This window comes from Saimiri boliviensis, chromosome 8, assembly GCF_048565385.1.
Source record: "Saimiri boliviensis isolate mSaiBol1 chromosome 8, mSaiBol1.pri, whole genome shotgun sequence".
NCBI lineage: Eukaryota > Metazoa > Chordata > Mammalia > Primates > Cebidae > Saimiri > Saimiri boliviensis.
In genome coordinates this window covers 119,629,893-119,645,368 of record NC_133456.1, presented here as the reverse complement: position 1 = coordinate 119,645,368, position 15,476 = coordinate 119,629,893, and the positions used below count along the sequence as shown (strand labels likewise).

At 44.8% G+C, this 15,476-nt stretch overlaps 1 protein-coding gene across 5 annotated transcripts in view; it reads right to left on the bottom strand.

Moving 5' to 3' along the window:
- DIP2C (disco interacting protein 2 homolog C) overlaps positions 1–15,476 on the bottom strand; it is a 387,558-nt gene that overhangs the window by 31,862 nt on the left and 340,220 nt on the right. For 3 of the 5 annotated variants that reach the window (XM_010349712.3, XM_074405140.1, XM_010349711.3), the window contains 3 exons: positions 13,903–14,071; positions 10,787–10,957; positions 257–286 (listed from right to left, as the gene is read on the bottom strand). In XM_010349712.3, the coding sequence (XP_010348014.2) occupies positions 257–286; positions 10,787–10,957; positions 13,903–14,071 (370 nt within the window). The remainder of the gene's footprint in view (positions 1–256; positions 287–10,786; positions 10,958–13,902; positions 14,072–15,476) is intronic. The other 2 variants (XM_074405141.1, XM_010349713.3) reach the window with 1 other exon arrangement.

Genomic DNA, 15,476 nt, shown 5'->3' with positions numbered 1-15,476 from the left:
AAAACAGGTGGAGAAGGAAAGAAAACAGACAACCCAAACTGGCAAAGGGACCACCGACCGCACCACGGGAAGACAGCGTCGGCTCCGTCTGAGGCCTCGACACGACACCGCTGGGCCAGCAGCACCCATGATCCCAGGGCCCACAGACCCCCAGCCAATCTGCACTCAACTGCTCGTCTGCCCCGCGGCAGGATGCGCGCAAGGCAGCAGGGCTAGGCAAGGAGGCACGGGTGTGACAGACAGGAAAGTCCCCTACCTGCTCGGCCAGGGTCCACAGCCTGTGAGGCTACAGCAGCAGAAGGGTGAGGACAAGAAGAGAGGAGAGAACACCAGACAACAGAAACCCACGCACACAACACACAGACACACATGACCCGACGGTGAAAAATGGGACAGAGAAGAGGGGGGTGGGGAGGAGAATGCGAAAAGCAGGAAACAAAATGAAAAGAAGATCAAAAACAACATCGAAGATGGAAATCATTAAAATTAATCACTGTATCGTTAAAGGCTAAAAGAAATGTTTTAAAGATGTCAGCATATCCACAGAGCAACAGAAGAGGCGGCAGCAGGTGAGTGGCTGAGTGACTTTTCCACACGTAAGGTGCACTGCACAGTCTCACTCACCGCGCTCTTTCTGAGGGAAGCGGGAGGGCAAGTTTTATTTGCTAAATCTGTTAAGGTAGTTCCAAGTTTCTGATTCTAGTAACAAAGGAGGGCCTGCAGCGTTTACATCTGAAACTGGGGCTCTGGCCCTATCCACCTACATGATCAGGCGAAAGCAGAGGCCACTGTGCATCTGAAGCCTGAGAGAATCTGACACTGAGCTCTCTGCAGTCTGCTCAGCAGCCTCATGAGGAGTTTCCACTCCAGCAAAGGTCCCGTTGCTATTCCCCAAACAGACACCACCTTTTGTTTTCTTCTCTTCCTTATCTTCCATGGCTGTGGTCCCTGCCTGCTGCCTGTATTAAATCATCTACCTCAGCTGCTGGACAATTCCAGAAAGCAACCTGGGCAAGCTCCTTGAATGCAAGGTATTTTTCCCTCTGTCACTTAGCTGTCTTTCCCAAATATTCCCAAGAAGTACAAAAGATTTTCCACAGGTGCCTGGACTGATGCACGCCTGTTCTCTGTGTGTACGGCCCAGCACCCACCCACACCCTATGACAACAGGCAGACACTAAAGACACAGCCACAGCAGTGAAAAGGGAGTTCTGAACTGGGATTCTTCAGGCTGAAATTTGGTAACAAAGCCAGATGGAAAAACTGCCACCACTCACAACAGAGCCAAGTCTATGAAAATAAGCAATGACTCAAGATTCAAAAAAAAAAAAAAATTCATGATTCCACTTTTCTGTTACTTCACTAGGGTAATTATGGCTCCCACCCTCTCTCAGCATCTTTATCTTTAAAAAACAGACGCAGGGCATGAAAGCAGAAAATAATTGGTCAATAAAGGCATGTACATTCCAAACACATAGTGGACTTTTGCTGAATACATTCAAGCTGAATGCAGTGATTTAAATAATTTCCTTCCTTCGTGATTCCTTGAAACCTAAACATTAACTGGAATGAAAGTAAGTCAACATTCTAAATCAGCTTAATTCAGAAATTCTATTATAATGGCTCACGGTAGTATCTCAGAAAAAAATGTGCACGGCTAGTACTTCCTTCCCGTCTTGCACCACGTGGAGGAGGCGACAGTGCACCTGCAGCCAAGTGGGCTGAAGCACGCATGGAGAGGAGTTTGAAGGGGGCGGAGAGGAAAGATACAGATGCCTCCGAATTACAACATCCCTGAGCTACAAAGTCTGAAATTTCAAGATACATGTTGAGCCAGTATTTAACAAAATCTTCATATTCTCAAAGAATGCTATCCTTAAATAAAGAGATCCCTAATGCAAAAGAATGCCTCTCAGTATTTAAGAATCAAATACTTGCAAAAAGGATCCACAGAAAAACAGCATTATCCATTCCAACTAAAACCTATTCAGAAATAAGATAAAGACTTTTTGAAATTCCAAGTTACAGTAATGAGAAAAAAGGAACCACATTAAAATTCAGTTATATAATAAAAAACGTTAAAGACTCAGCCTTCCATATCCCTGAGTTTTGTATCTTTAGATTTAACCAACCTTGGTTCACAAATATTTGAAAAAAACTGCACCAGTACTCAACAGGCACAGACATTTTCTTGTAATAATTCCCTGAACGATACGGTACAATTATTTACACAGCATTTACATCACATTAGGCATTATAAGTCATTTAGAGATGATTGAAGATTCTAGCAGGGACCTGAGTGTCCGTGGGGGACACTCAGGGACTTAGGTATCCATGGGGAGTCTGGAAACCTGTCCCCTGTGGAAACTGAGGGACAAATGTATATACCAAAAAATAAGTTTCTTACTGACATAAAAGTATTAGACCTGGGCCGGGCGCGGTGGCTCAAGCCTGTAATCCCAGCACTTTGGGAGGCCGAGGCGGGTGGATCACGAGGTCAAGAGATTGAGACCATCCTGGTCAACATGGTGAAACCCCATCTCTACTAAAAATACAAAAAATTAGCTGGGCATGGTGGCGCGTGCCTGTAATCCCAGCTACTCAGGAGGCTGAGGCAGGAGAATTGCCTGAACCCAGGAGGCGGAGGTTGCGGTGAGCCGAGATCGCGCCATTGCACTCCAGCCTGGGTAACAAGAGCGAAACTCCGTCTCAAAAAAAAAAAAAAAAAAAAGAAAAAATATTAGACCAATTAGGTATTAAGTGCTTTTTGAACAGGTGAGTTGTATTTAAATCTCAGTGGAAGATAAACAGACTCACACCCCAAATATCAGCACAGAAAACACAAAACAGCACTAATTTCAGCGCTTAAGCTGATTAGTGATCATCCTTTTCAGCAATTCACACACCATAATATTAGCACAATCTAGTACTTGTACATAATGCTACAGTTAAGTTGAAATGTGTGAAAGAACGAAACAACTCCAGAGAACTGACACTGGGCTTATCTAGTACTCTAGGTTAGTCTGAGAAGACAAGAAAAAGCTGGTGTTATATGTCTCCAGGCAAATGACATTTCTGAAATTAAAAGGGAAAATGACATACAATTTAACTACTTCTTTGTACTCCTCTTTCCAGAAGAATTTCTCTATTCATATTAAATGTAGGGGCTATGGAAATGTCACAGGCTTGGAGGAGCCTTAATGTTGTACTGCGAGTCATCTTTTCAAAATGAGTAGCTAAATATGACACGTCCCTGCCCGAAGCCCTGTCACAATCTCCCACTGATCGTGGGAAAAGGGCCAGTGCTTCACGCATGCCTCTGCCGTCCTCCCTCTCCTAACCCTCTGAGGTTGCAGGGGCTTCAGTTCCGCTTCCCTGCCCAGAGTGCTCTTCCCTCCCCATTCTCGTCACCGCTAACTCATCTTCGTGAACTCCAGCCAGCATCTTCCTTCAAGAAGCCTGACTGGGAGTTCGGCCCTCCCTGTGCTGCACCGGACGCCAGCCGCTGGACGCTGTCCTTCACATGGTCTGTGGCGAATGTCTGCCTCTCCTGCACATGCGAAGGCCCACCAGGATGAGGCTGGGTCTGCTCTCGCCGCCGTGAATTACCTTAGACTAGGTAACGGCTGCTTACAGCTCTGGAGTCTAGAAAGTTCCAGATCAAGGCACCTGCAGAATGGATGAATATGTTCCTTTAGGCCTCTTGTATGAGGGTGGAAGTCTCATTGGTGAGGGTGCCCTTGTCACGATCTAAGCACCTTCTAAAGGCCTATCTTATTCTACTGTGTTAGGGATTCTATTTTGACATACAAGTTTTGAGGGGACACAGACATTCCAACCTCAGCAATCATGTCATCTACAGTTCATTTGCTTTTCACGTCTTTATGGGTGCAACTGCTGTGGGTTCTTGTCCTTTTTGTTCTTTGTTCCTCCCTTCCTGCCTCCTTTTCTCATGAATAGAAAGAATATTTTTGGTATTTCATTTTACCCTCTGTGTATTAATTTTTTGCATGATTTATTGCATTCTGTCTTCACATAGTGTTATGAAAACGAAGAAATCTTGCAATGGTACATTTCCCGGGCCCTTCCTGTTGTCTCATCTGCTATTCCTACATATGCTATAAGCACATCAGCTGTTAAATTTTTGCTTTAAACAGTTAACACTTTTTAAACAAACTGAAAAATACTGACATGTCTTCATACTGATATTCTAAAATGTTTTCTTGTTTTTATCCATTTTAGTATTCATTTCTTCTTAAAAATTTGGGCTTCATTTTGCCATCATTTATTTTCATCCCAAGACATTATTTCCATTTCTTGTGAAACGTGTTAGCTGATGGATTCTCTAGGTTGGCTAAGCATGTGCTTTCCTCTTCCATTCTGAAGGCTCTCCTGTGGATAAACAGTTCTCTCAGCAACCTGTATGGGCAACGCCACTGTACTCCGGCTTCCTGCACTTCTGACAGGCGCTCAGTATCATTTTTATTATTCCCCCCATGTAGCTTTATTTACACAGCTGCTTTAAGACGAACTCGGACAGTGACCTTCAGTGTTTTGACAACAATGTGTCTGGGTGGGGTTTCTTCTCATTTACTCTGCCTGGAGCTCACTGAATATCTTGAATTTTTGTGTTGATTTTTCCCTTCACTCCTGGCCATAGGTCTGGATTGTTCTCCTGCCTCGTTTTCTCTCACCCACTCCTTCTGGGGCTCTGATTGCTACAGGTAGACCACTGACGATCCACAGGCCTCAGACACTCTGTTCCACTGTATTTTCATGCCTTTTCTCCTTGTTTTATGTTTGGGAAATTTCTGTTGATCAGACTTCCAGTTCATTCAATGAGTCTTCCCTTTGCTATGTCTACTCTCCTATTAAACCATGGGAATTCTATTTCTAATACTACAGTTTTCATTTCCAGTATTTCCATTTTGTTTGTTTCATAGTTGTTAGCTTTGTGCAACACCCCCCAACTCTTCATAGATGTTGTATACTTTTTCAATGGCTTCCTGCTCACCTATCACAGCTATTTCAAAGCCTCTGATAATTCCAACGTGTCTCTTCTACTGACCCTTCTAGCGGCCATGTCCTCTCATAAACATGAGTCGAATTCTCTTGCTTCTTTTAATTTCTGATTATACAACACAAATAGTGTTTTATGAACAATGAAGACTGTGTTTAAAAGAACAGTAAAGATTAAATAACATTTACCCCCAGAATTTACAAGCCAGTGAGCAGGATCTGGATGCCGGGCCTGAGCACTGACACTGGATGTCTTCTGTGCTTTACGGCTGAGAGATCAGCTTTCCAAACAGTGAGAGCCTCTTCTCACCTAGAGCTTTGCTGCTGGCTCTGCAGGTAACTGGGTGATTCTCTCTTCTCTTCAGTCTCACCTCCAGCCTTTGGAAGGCAAATATGTCATATGTGGTGAAGGGCAAGGACGCTGCAGAGGGATGTGCTATGCCCTCAACCCACCTCCATTGTTGAAGTGTGAGTGGAGTGGCCACAGTGATCCGGGCTGCCCTGGAGGGGTAAGCGCTTGGCTCTCTGGGGTGATCAGGGCTGTCCTGGAGGGGTAGCCAGCAGCTCTCTCGGGTGATCAGGGCTGTCCTGGAGGGGTAGGACGCTCTCTCGGTGATGCAGGCTGCCATAGGGGGGTGGCCAGTGGCTCTCCTGCTCACCTTCCAGCTCTCCAGCCCTCAGGGGCCCCTGCCTTGTGCACACTAAAGGTCCTGAGTGCCTCAGAGAAAATGGATCCATGTTTAGGGCTCCCTCTTCAGACACCAGGGGCCTGTGGTTTTGTATTCACTAGAATACAAAGGCCTAGAAACCACAGGTTGGTGAGAACCTTGGAATGCTCATCCACCTTACAAACCAGATACTGACATTTACATTGTTTAAAACATTCAGAAACTTTTTGCTTTATCATTTTTTATGGTAAGTTCTTCCTCCTGGCTCCTCTGCCATGGGTAAAACCACATACAGGTCTCAAATTGCCGAAGGAGCTTTCCATTGCTTATAGGTCAGGAAGCTGGCTGATGTGCAGGGTAACTAGAATATAGTTTCCATGCTCCCAGCACTGGCTTCCTTAGCTGGGACAACGTGTATCAACATGCCAAGTTATTTTCCATGGGAGACAAGACTCTAGTCAAGTAAGTAGATGTTTAATTTCTCTAATGTGAATCGTATTTACACGCAAATTGGTAGTTAAGGGAATCAGTACTTTCACGAAATGTGTGCAACATCAAGAAGCGACTATGTGATTATGTGAGATGGCGCTGGACGCTTGCAGAGATTCTTTGGTAAAACCATGTTCTTGGCCAAGTGCGGCGGCTCATGCCCGTAATCCCACCACTTTGGGAGGCTGAGGCAGGAGGGTCACCTGTGTCAGGGTTACAACATAGAACAGGGAAGACTGCCTAAGACAGTGGCTTAGGAAATGCTGCACGAAGGGGAGGCAGATGCTTGGGGCTGGATGGCGGGAGGACCAGAGTGCCACTGATGAAGATGATTTTTGCAAAGTAAAAACAAACCCCCAATGTATATCTGTATACCTGTAACATTTAGTGTGTCAGATATGCTTTAAAAAGTGCTTGTCCAGGTGCCAAGTCAGCACTGGTAAAACTGCATGCGGCTTCCCCTTGATGCAGCCCTGCTCAGTAGCACCAGTGAGGCCTTTAAGTCCTGCAGTAATAAAAATCATGAACTGCGCTGCTCCGCCTTCCCCAAAGACCCGGAGCCCTTCTGAAAGCGATGCCACTGACACGTCCTAAGCCTTGGTGCACACGGGTGAGGCTCCCCTTCTCTTGTGGACAGTGTTCTTGGCTGAGTTTGCTTCCTATCTCCTGGAGCTAAAAAACTCTTCCCTCACTCCATCACGTGTCTCAGATAAAACTCTTCCCTCCCTCCATCAGGCATCCCCCATCAGAGCACACAGTCAGGGAAGGCCTGCTGGCGTGCTGGGGTGCGGGGGTGCAGGGGCATGTGGGCTCCAGTGGAGAGACCGATGCTGTTAGGATGCAGTCCATCAGCTGAGAGCAGACGTGTCCCTGCTTCCACACTCGCTTGCAATGCTGCTGTTTCAGACTGAAAACTAAATTTGTCACTTCTTTAAATGTTTAGGTACGAGGTTTGGAATTTTGGGAATATCTTAATTTTTCGTGTTTTTGGTTTTTTACATCAAATGATTGATTATCTTGGGGTAGACAGGTTTATGAGTGTCATTTATTTATAAGCTAATGTATCTATTCTGATTTTGCTTTCTAGAGTAAATATTTTGTTATAAAGAAAAATAAATCCAATGTATACAAAATTCAGAAATACTTCAGGCTTTGCTTATTACCACTCATATGAACTCAGTGTGGTTCGTACATTTAACGTATCAGGCATGTCCTGTGTGCTGGGCTCTGGAGAGCTGGGGAGTGAGAAGCTGGTTCTGTCTCTGGATCCAGGGCTTCTCCCACTCTGCTTGCTATCACCATCATATTTAATTCTGCAAAATTTTTAGAAAATGAATGTTTCCAAAGACCAGCTCTGCCTGAAGCCTTTGTGCTTACTGCTGCCTTCACTGGACTTCCACACGGCTTCAGCCCTTCGCTGTGCTCTGCTGAAGCGTTCCTGACCTCCTGCCCCCAGGATGTCCCCCTGTGCTCAAAGCACTCCAGCTTCTCACTGCCTACTTTTACTAAGAATTACTCACTTCCTAAAAAAACTACCTACATGCTTACTGTCCATCTCACTGACTATGAGAAATGTTTGATCATGGCACAAACTTTGTCATAAATTTCTTTGTAGTAAAATTTGACCTAGGCTGACATGAGCCCCTTCACACCTGGGTCTACTGCCCTCCTTGCTGCAGGAGCACTGCCTCATGTGATACTGAGCTGTGGCATCATGCATGGCATCTGTGCACGTCACCTTTCACAAAGCCAGAAACCTAATTCTGAGGCACACCTACCCTCAAAGGTTCTGGCAAGGGGAGGTAAGCCTGCACTGCTTTGTACACAAATTTAATTTCCCCCTGCTAGTAGACACGTCGATACTTCCAACTATTTTCCAATACTATTCAGACAAGGAAACGCTGATTGAAAGGAGCTGTGAATGGGGCATAAGTAGAACACTGAACATGTACAAAAATGCTTAAAGATACTGCCAAGATTGCAAAGTAGTACCGTGACCCATGATGAGCAACAGCGCATTTTGATTTAGCGGTCATATTGATGAAACTGTCTTCTGTACAAGAACATACTGCTATTTGCTATTCAGAATACAGAAGAGTCCTCAACATTCTCACAGCACACATTCATTCAACATCCACCACGTATCCGGCCCCACCCCAGTGCCGAGGTAAGGATGGTGGCACGCTGCAGACGCCTCGCAGCAAACACCCACACGCTAACTCTGTTCTTCACTCTGGCCCTTTCCTACACTTTTTTTCTTTTACCTCCATGTTTTGGTTCGTCTTTAGTATATTTTATCTTCTTCTACTGTGCATACTCCTTCCTTGTAAACCATGTGAAAACATTTTTAGATCCAGGTGGATAGAAATAAATGAAAAACAAAGAGGAAAACAAATTTATGTGCTCTGTAAGAGGCCAGTGTTGCACAATAGGTTGTAGAACTCTGTTAGCTGTTGGCATGCACAGTGCTAAGTGTTACTAGGTCAGCACTGAAGCAACTCTGCTCTTCTCCCTTGACCCCCACCCCAGCGTTTTAAGAGACAAAGCCAGAAGCAGCAGCCTCGCGCTGCCAGTGCCCATCTCTCATAAATCAAGGATTTGCTCTTGCCCGAGGGTCCCTGTGGCTGGTGGGCAGAGGCAAATGGGACATCACACTATTGCTGAACTCATTATGAGGCAGATTTCTGCATTTCCTATCTCCCCTAATGGGATAGATGGTGATAAACGTTTATGAAGAACAGAAAACAGTGAAAAGGGAGAGAAAACGTCAATATTTTAAGAACTAGTTTGGCCAGATAAATCTAATTCTTAAGATGACCTCTTAGAAAAGGTTAATTTTAATCACAGGACAAGGTTTACCTGACTCTTTAGAGAAATTTGGTAATTTATAATTTCTTAAAAATGGAGCTATTGTAATGATTAAAAGAGAAGGAAAACAGAAACAAGGAACACCACATATAGGGGGAAAAAAAAAAAAAAGGCCAGGTGTGGTGGTTCATGTCTGTAATCCCAGCACTTTGGGACGCCAAGGCAGACAGATCGTTAAGCTCTAGAGTTCAAGACCAGCCTGGGTGACATGGCGAAACCCCATCTCTACAAAAAATAGGAAAATCAGTCAGGCGTGGTGGTGCGCACCTGTAGTCCCAGCTACCTGAGAGGCTGAGGCAGGAGGATCGCTTGAGCCTGGGGACGGGGGTCGAGGCTGCAGTGTGCCAAGATTACGTCACTGCACTCAAGCCTGGGTGACAGGGTCACACCCTGTCTCAAAAAAGAAAAAGAAAATTAAATAAAGCTCTTTGTAGCTACTTTTTCTGAAGTGATCTCAGGAAGAGAGGAGCTTCCTCCTCTGACCCAGTGGCCAACTTCAAGCATCTAGACAGGCACAAAAAGGGCAGAAAGAACCTTTGGAGGCTCACCCAGCGGCAACTTAAGCAATCACTCTGGGATCACCCAACAGCAACTTAAGCAATCGCTCTGGGATCACCCAGCAGCAACTTAAGCAATCACTGTGCGATCACCCAGCAGCAACTTAAGCAATCACTCTAGGATCACCCAGCAGCAACTTAAGCAATCACTCTGGGATCACCCAGCAGCAACTTAAGCAATCACTCTGGGATCACCCAGCAGCAACTTAAGCAATCACTCTGGGATCACCCATCAGCAACTTAAGCAATCACTCTGGGATCACCCACCAGCAACTTAAGCAATCACTGTGCGATCACCCAGCAGCAACTTAAGCAATCACTCTAGGATCACCCAGCAGCAACTTAAGCAATCACTCTGGGATCACCCAGCAGCAACTTAAGCAATCACTTTAGGATCACCCAGCGGCAACTTAAGCAATCACTCTGGGATCACCCAGTGGCAACTTAAGCAATCGCTCTGGGATCACCCAGCGGCAACTTAAGCAATCACTATGGGATCACCCAGCAGCAACTTAAGCAATCACTGTGCGATCACCCAGCAGCAACTTAAGCAATCACTCTGGGATCGCAAGTAGGACAGGGGTGGGCAGAGAGGGAGGTGGAGGTGATGGCACCAACCATTTGCCTCAGCAGCACCTGCTGAGAAGGAAGCCCTTATTCTTCCAGGAACCAAATCTGCAGCTCTGCCTGGGGCTGGCCGGCCACTCCTAATGAGGTCTTACTAGAGTGTCCCCACTTACACCTGCTTCACAGAAATGCAGCTTTGCTGTTTCTAAACTGCCACTGCAGAAATCCCAGAACCTGCTCAGCGTAAGTAATTCCTACAGAGCCTGTCTACATACATGAGACTAAGTACTTCAAGAGACGGATTCCTCAATCTGTCTAGGATCTAAACCTTAACAAGTCTGACAGCAGGGGTCTGGACAAACTACTACTCCTGTCACAAAAATTAAAATGTTCTAGGACAGAGTAAGTGCTATAAATGCTTGTTATGAATAATGGATATGAACGCAGACTGTAGTTAAAAAAGAAAACAGAGATGTGCACCAATCGCAAGCGCGCCTGAAAGATCTCTTCTGAATGTAGCTAAGCATCAGCCGGGGAGACAGGTGGAGACAGGCTGTGCTGCGCCTGCCCCCGAAGCCACGCTGTCGACTCAGTGCCTGTGATGGCGGCGAATCTCACCTGCAAGCAAATCGCCAGGTTCACCCTGCAGCCAAACGAGGTGCTGACGGCTCGCGGGTGAAGGCCCAGGTCCTTAAACAGCTTTGAGAACGACTGTGTGAGTGCGATCCGAGGCCGCTCTTCTGCCACAACCACACAGGTCCTTACTCGGGACAAGTCCAGCCCTCGAGCCTGGAGATAACAACACAGAAACTGAGTCAGCCCCCGTGTGCTGAGCTTGGAGTGAGCCAGAGATTCCTTCACTCGGATCCCTGCATAAACACTGGAAAACCCAACACATCTATACAACCCGTGTCCACTTCGTTAACAAATCCAGGGTGTTGGTGAAAAAAACATTCACACCGCTTATTCAAACGATTAAGAACGAAATTATAAACATGCCTCAAACAGCCACCTGGAGCCACATAACTGTGATGAGGAAAAAGGCTGAGGAGAAGCAACTTCCTGGACGAGATGATTAAAAACAGTTTGGGAAAGGAGAGGCATCTGATACATTCTTGTGGGCACGGATGTACAAGAACACACACTGGAGAGAAACAGGAAAAATCTACATATTTTAAAGAGATGGGGTCTTGCTATGTTGCCCAGGCTGCAGCTGAACTCCTGGGCTCAAGAGACCCTCCTGCTTTAGCAGTCTCCCCACTTTGGTCTCCCAAGTAGCTGAGACCTCAGGCATGTACCAACCACCACACCCAGCATGAAAAACTACATTTTAATATATGGGAATATAAAACTAATTTTTTTTTGATGACTTCATATAGACAGTGCTCCATTTATGTCCCATTACACCGAGAAGGTCACAGATAAATTCTCACTCTCAAGCGTGTCCGTTTCTACAGTAAGCGTAAGATGAAGAACATCACTCAGCTTCCACACCAAATGTAGTCAGCTGAGCACAACAGCAAGAGTCATATAAGGATTTCAAGGAGTCAAGCACAGCTCGCTCTGTGGTAAAAGCTAGCTCTGCCTGGGCCAAGTGGAAGGAAAAGCAGCTAGCAATAGGCTCGGGAATGTGAAGGTGAACCGCAAATGACCACGTCGTTGAGTGGAAACCAGAGCTACTAAGAGGGCAACCACGAAACCCCCAACTGTCAGGTCCTTTGAGCCCTTTCAAGGTAGCCTTGGCATGCGGACAACTGGTAAGGGTCCTGATGAGGAGACACAGCTCTAGCTTTGCATTTGCTCTCAGTGTACAGGCATGACTGCACACACAGAGTTAACCAGGAAACACTCAAGCTGGGTAATTCAAATTACATACTCACACGTGTGCATGTCTGAGAGGCAGAGCCGCGTGCAGCTGCAACAGCAGGTCTGAAGCCAGAGATTCTAAATTTGGCTCCAGGTTCATTCAAGGTAAGAAGCTGGAAAGGTAGCTTAATTTCTCTGTGACATAACTTTCCTCATCTTTAAAATGAAGACAAGAATGGCTCCTATTTCAGACAGCTATTGTAAGGATTAAATGAATATGTAAAATGCTTAGTGACCCTCAACCATGTCATTACTATTTTATTGTGGTTATTTATACATGTGCCTACAGGAAGTTCATGAAAATGTACTCACTTTCTAATACAATGCAGGTGAACGTGAATAATACTTTGTAACTTTTTTCTATATAAATACAAAACGTAAAATTATTTATGTTACATGAAGTTATCTTGCATTTTGCTTTTCTGATCAAGCTTAATGCATTAGGAAGACAAAATGCAGGACAAATAAATGTACCGCTGAGCTATTTATCTGTGTGCAGATGACACAAACACAAACACAATCTGTGTATATACAAAGACATACATACATCCAAACAGTACATAGTCAGTACTGAAATCTAATCAAAACTGGTCATATGATTATTCCCTCTTACGATTAATTCCCCTTAGTTACTTGGAACCAAGGACTACTTAATTTACCATGAAGATATACCTATCAAAATGTCCTTGGTTTAAATGAAGGGAAATGCTACTAATCTTACATAACGGCAATTATTAAAAAACAAAACACAACACTGTTAATTGTAAAACAAATTTAGCTCAGGGTCCAGATCTACAAATCAGGGTCTCCAGGGAAAAACAGATGAGTGGTTAAATTCAAACCTACCTTCTTAAACACAAATATCAGATAAAGATAACACCACCTAAGAGCTTCTAAACACTGAACACTTCAGAACACTGAATCCACCAAACAAACAAACCAAAAAACAAATTCAGGATCTTTCAAGTAGACCCAGTGGAATGACAGACATTGAAAGCATTTTACATTCTGGCTCGTTGCTGTCTGTGGTTGTGGGGAAATATTCACATTAAAAACATTTTCATGTTTTGACAGGTGGCTCACGCCTGTAAACCCAGCACTTTGGGAGGCAGAGGCGGGCGGATCAGCTGAGGTCGGGAGTTCAAGACCAGCCTGACCAACATGGAAAAACCCTGTCTCTACTAAAATTACAAAATTAGCCAGGCGTGGTGGTGCATGCCTGTAATCCCAGCTATTCTGGAGACTGAGGCAGGAAAATCACTTGAAACTGGGAGGCGGAGTTTGTGGTGAGCCGAGATCGTGCCATTGCAATCCAGCCTGGGCAACGAGAGTGAAACTCCATCTTGGGAAAGAAAAAAAAAACAACAAACCATTTTCATGGCTGGGTGCGGTGGCTCACACCTCTAATCCCAGTACTTTGGGAGGCTGAGGCAGGTGGATCACGAGGTCAGGAGTTCAAGACCAGCCTGGCCAACATGGTGAAACCCTGTCTCTTCTAAAAAAAAAAAAAATACAGAATTAGCTGGGCATGGTGGCGCATGCCTGTAATCCCAGCTACTTGGAAGGCTGAAGCAGGAGAATTGCTTGAATCGGGACCCAGGAGGTGGAGGCTGCAGTGAGCCGAGATCGTGCCACTGCACTCCAGCCTGGGTTACACAGCGAGACTCCATCTCAAAAAAAAAAAAAAAAAAAAAAAAAAAAAAAAAAAAATTCGTATGAAGGCAGTTTGTAAGCTTCAGGTGATGTTACAATATACCTAAGCTTTTTTTTGAGGACTGTTTTAAATTCACCCAATCACAGATGTGCCTTCTTAGAAATTGAGTCCCCATAGGCTCATGGGGCCCTGAGCTGCCAAGGGAGCTGCTTACCTTGAGGGACTCTGTTTGTGAGCCCAGCCCCTTGGTGCACAGCTCCATCACGGAGTAGGAGCAAAATGTGTCTCGGACTTTGTACTGACTCACGGCAAGAAGCCACAAGGCAGGGTTGGTTTCCAGCTCAGAGGGTGGGATCAGGATGGACTGGTGCCCAGAATACACACTGCAGAGAAAGAAGAGGCTGTCAGGGCGGGAGCTCAGCAGCGCTGGAGGCTCAGGGCAGCACTGACTCTGAGGAAAAGGACGACCTGGAACAGCTCGTGCTGCCATTTGTAGATGGGGACAGTAAAACCAACGCTGCAAATTGCAACAAGAAAGCATTCTGAAAAGCAAATGTGTCCTAGAGAATCACGAGGCAGTTACTGCCACTATGAACACACAATTAAGACATCTAAATGCTGCGATGCTGTTACGTCTCTCAGACCTGCTGCATCAGCAAACTGGATCCTCTTTCTTAGAAAACATAGGGATCAAATTTTTGCAAAAAAAAAAAACGTCTAACTTCGGAACAGAAGCTAGCAAACCACAGACACTGCCTGTTTTTGTAAATAAGGTTTTATTTTAACAGGGCCACCACCACTCATTTAATTACTGTCTCCAGCAGCTTTGAGCTGAGTGGTTGGACAAAGACCACAGAACCTAAAATATTTACCAAACAACAATTTAAGGAAGAGTAGGCCTATACCTGGCTTAGAAAACAGATAGCTTTCACTTTTTTTGGTGAAAAAAAGACAATTATGGTAAGTTAGTCACCCAATCTTTTTAAGTTTGGATTTTTACTTAAAAATCATCCCAACAAATCACCAAATGGAAGAAATAAGGAAAATATAACCATTCTTTAATTTTACCTTCATACTAGAGAACAGATTTAGAGAAATGAAGAACTAATAGGTTACATATTTCAATTCATCGTCAACTGATGTGGATTTAATACACTTCTCAAAACTACATTTTTAATGGTTTTAATTTTTTTGTTTACTACTATGAATTCACATTAATAGATATCATACATTAAAATGTCCTAGATACATCACATTCTAAGATATAAAATTTAATTACTGAGAATGTTCTGTTGCCCAGGCTAGAGTACAGTGGTGTAATCATAGCTCTACTGTAACCTCAAATTCTTGGGCTCCAGCCATCCTCCTCCCTCTCCTGAGTAGGTAGGTCCACAGGTGCACACCACCATGCCTGACCTTTTTTATTTTTTTTCTTCAGTGGTAGGGTCTCACTATGTTGCTCAGGCTCATCTTGAACTTCTGGGCTCAAGTAATCCTATCTTGTTCCTGCTATCGCCATGTAAGATGTGCCTGGGCCTCCCAAAGTGTTGGGATCACAGGCATGAGCCACCATGCCCAACCTACACAATTTTTTTTTTTAAGACAGAGGCTGACTCTGTCGCCCAGGCTGTAGTGCAGTAGCATGACCTTGGCTCACTGTAACCTCTGCCTTTTGAGCTGAAGCCATCCTTCCACCTCAACCCCCAAGTAGCTGGGACTATAGGTGTACACCACTAGGCCTGGCTAATTTTTTTTTTTTTTTGGTAGAAACAGGGTTTCATCATGTTC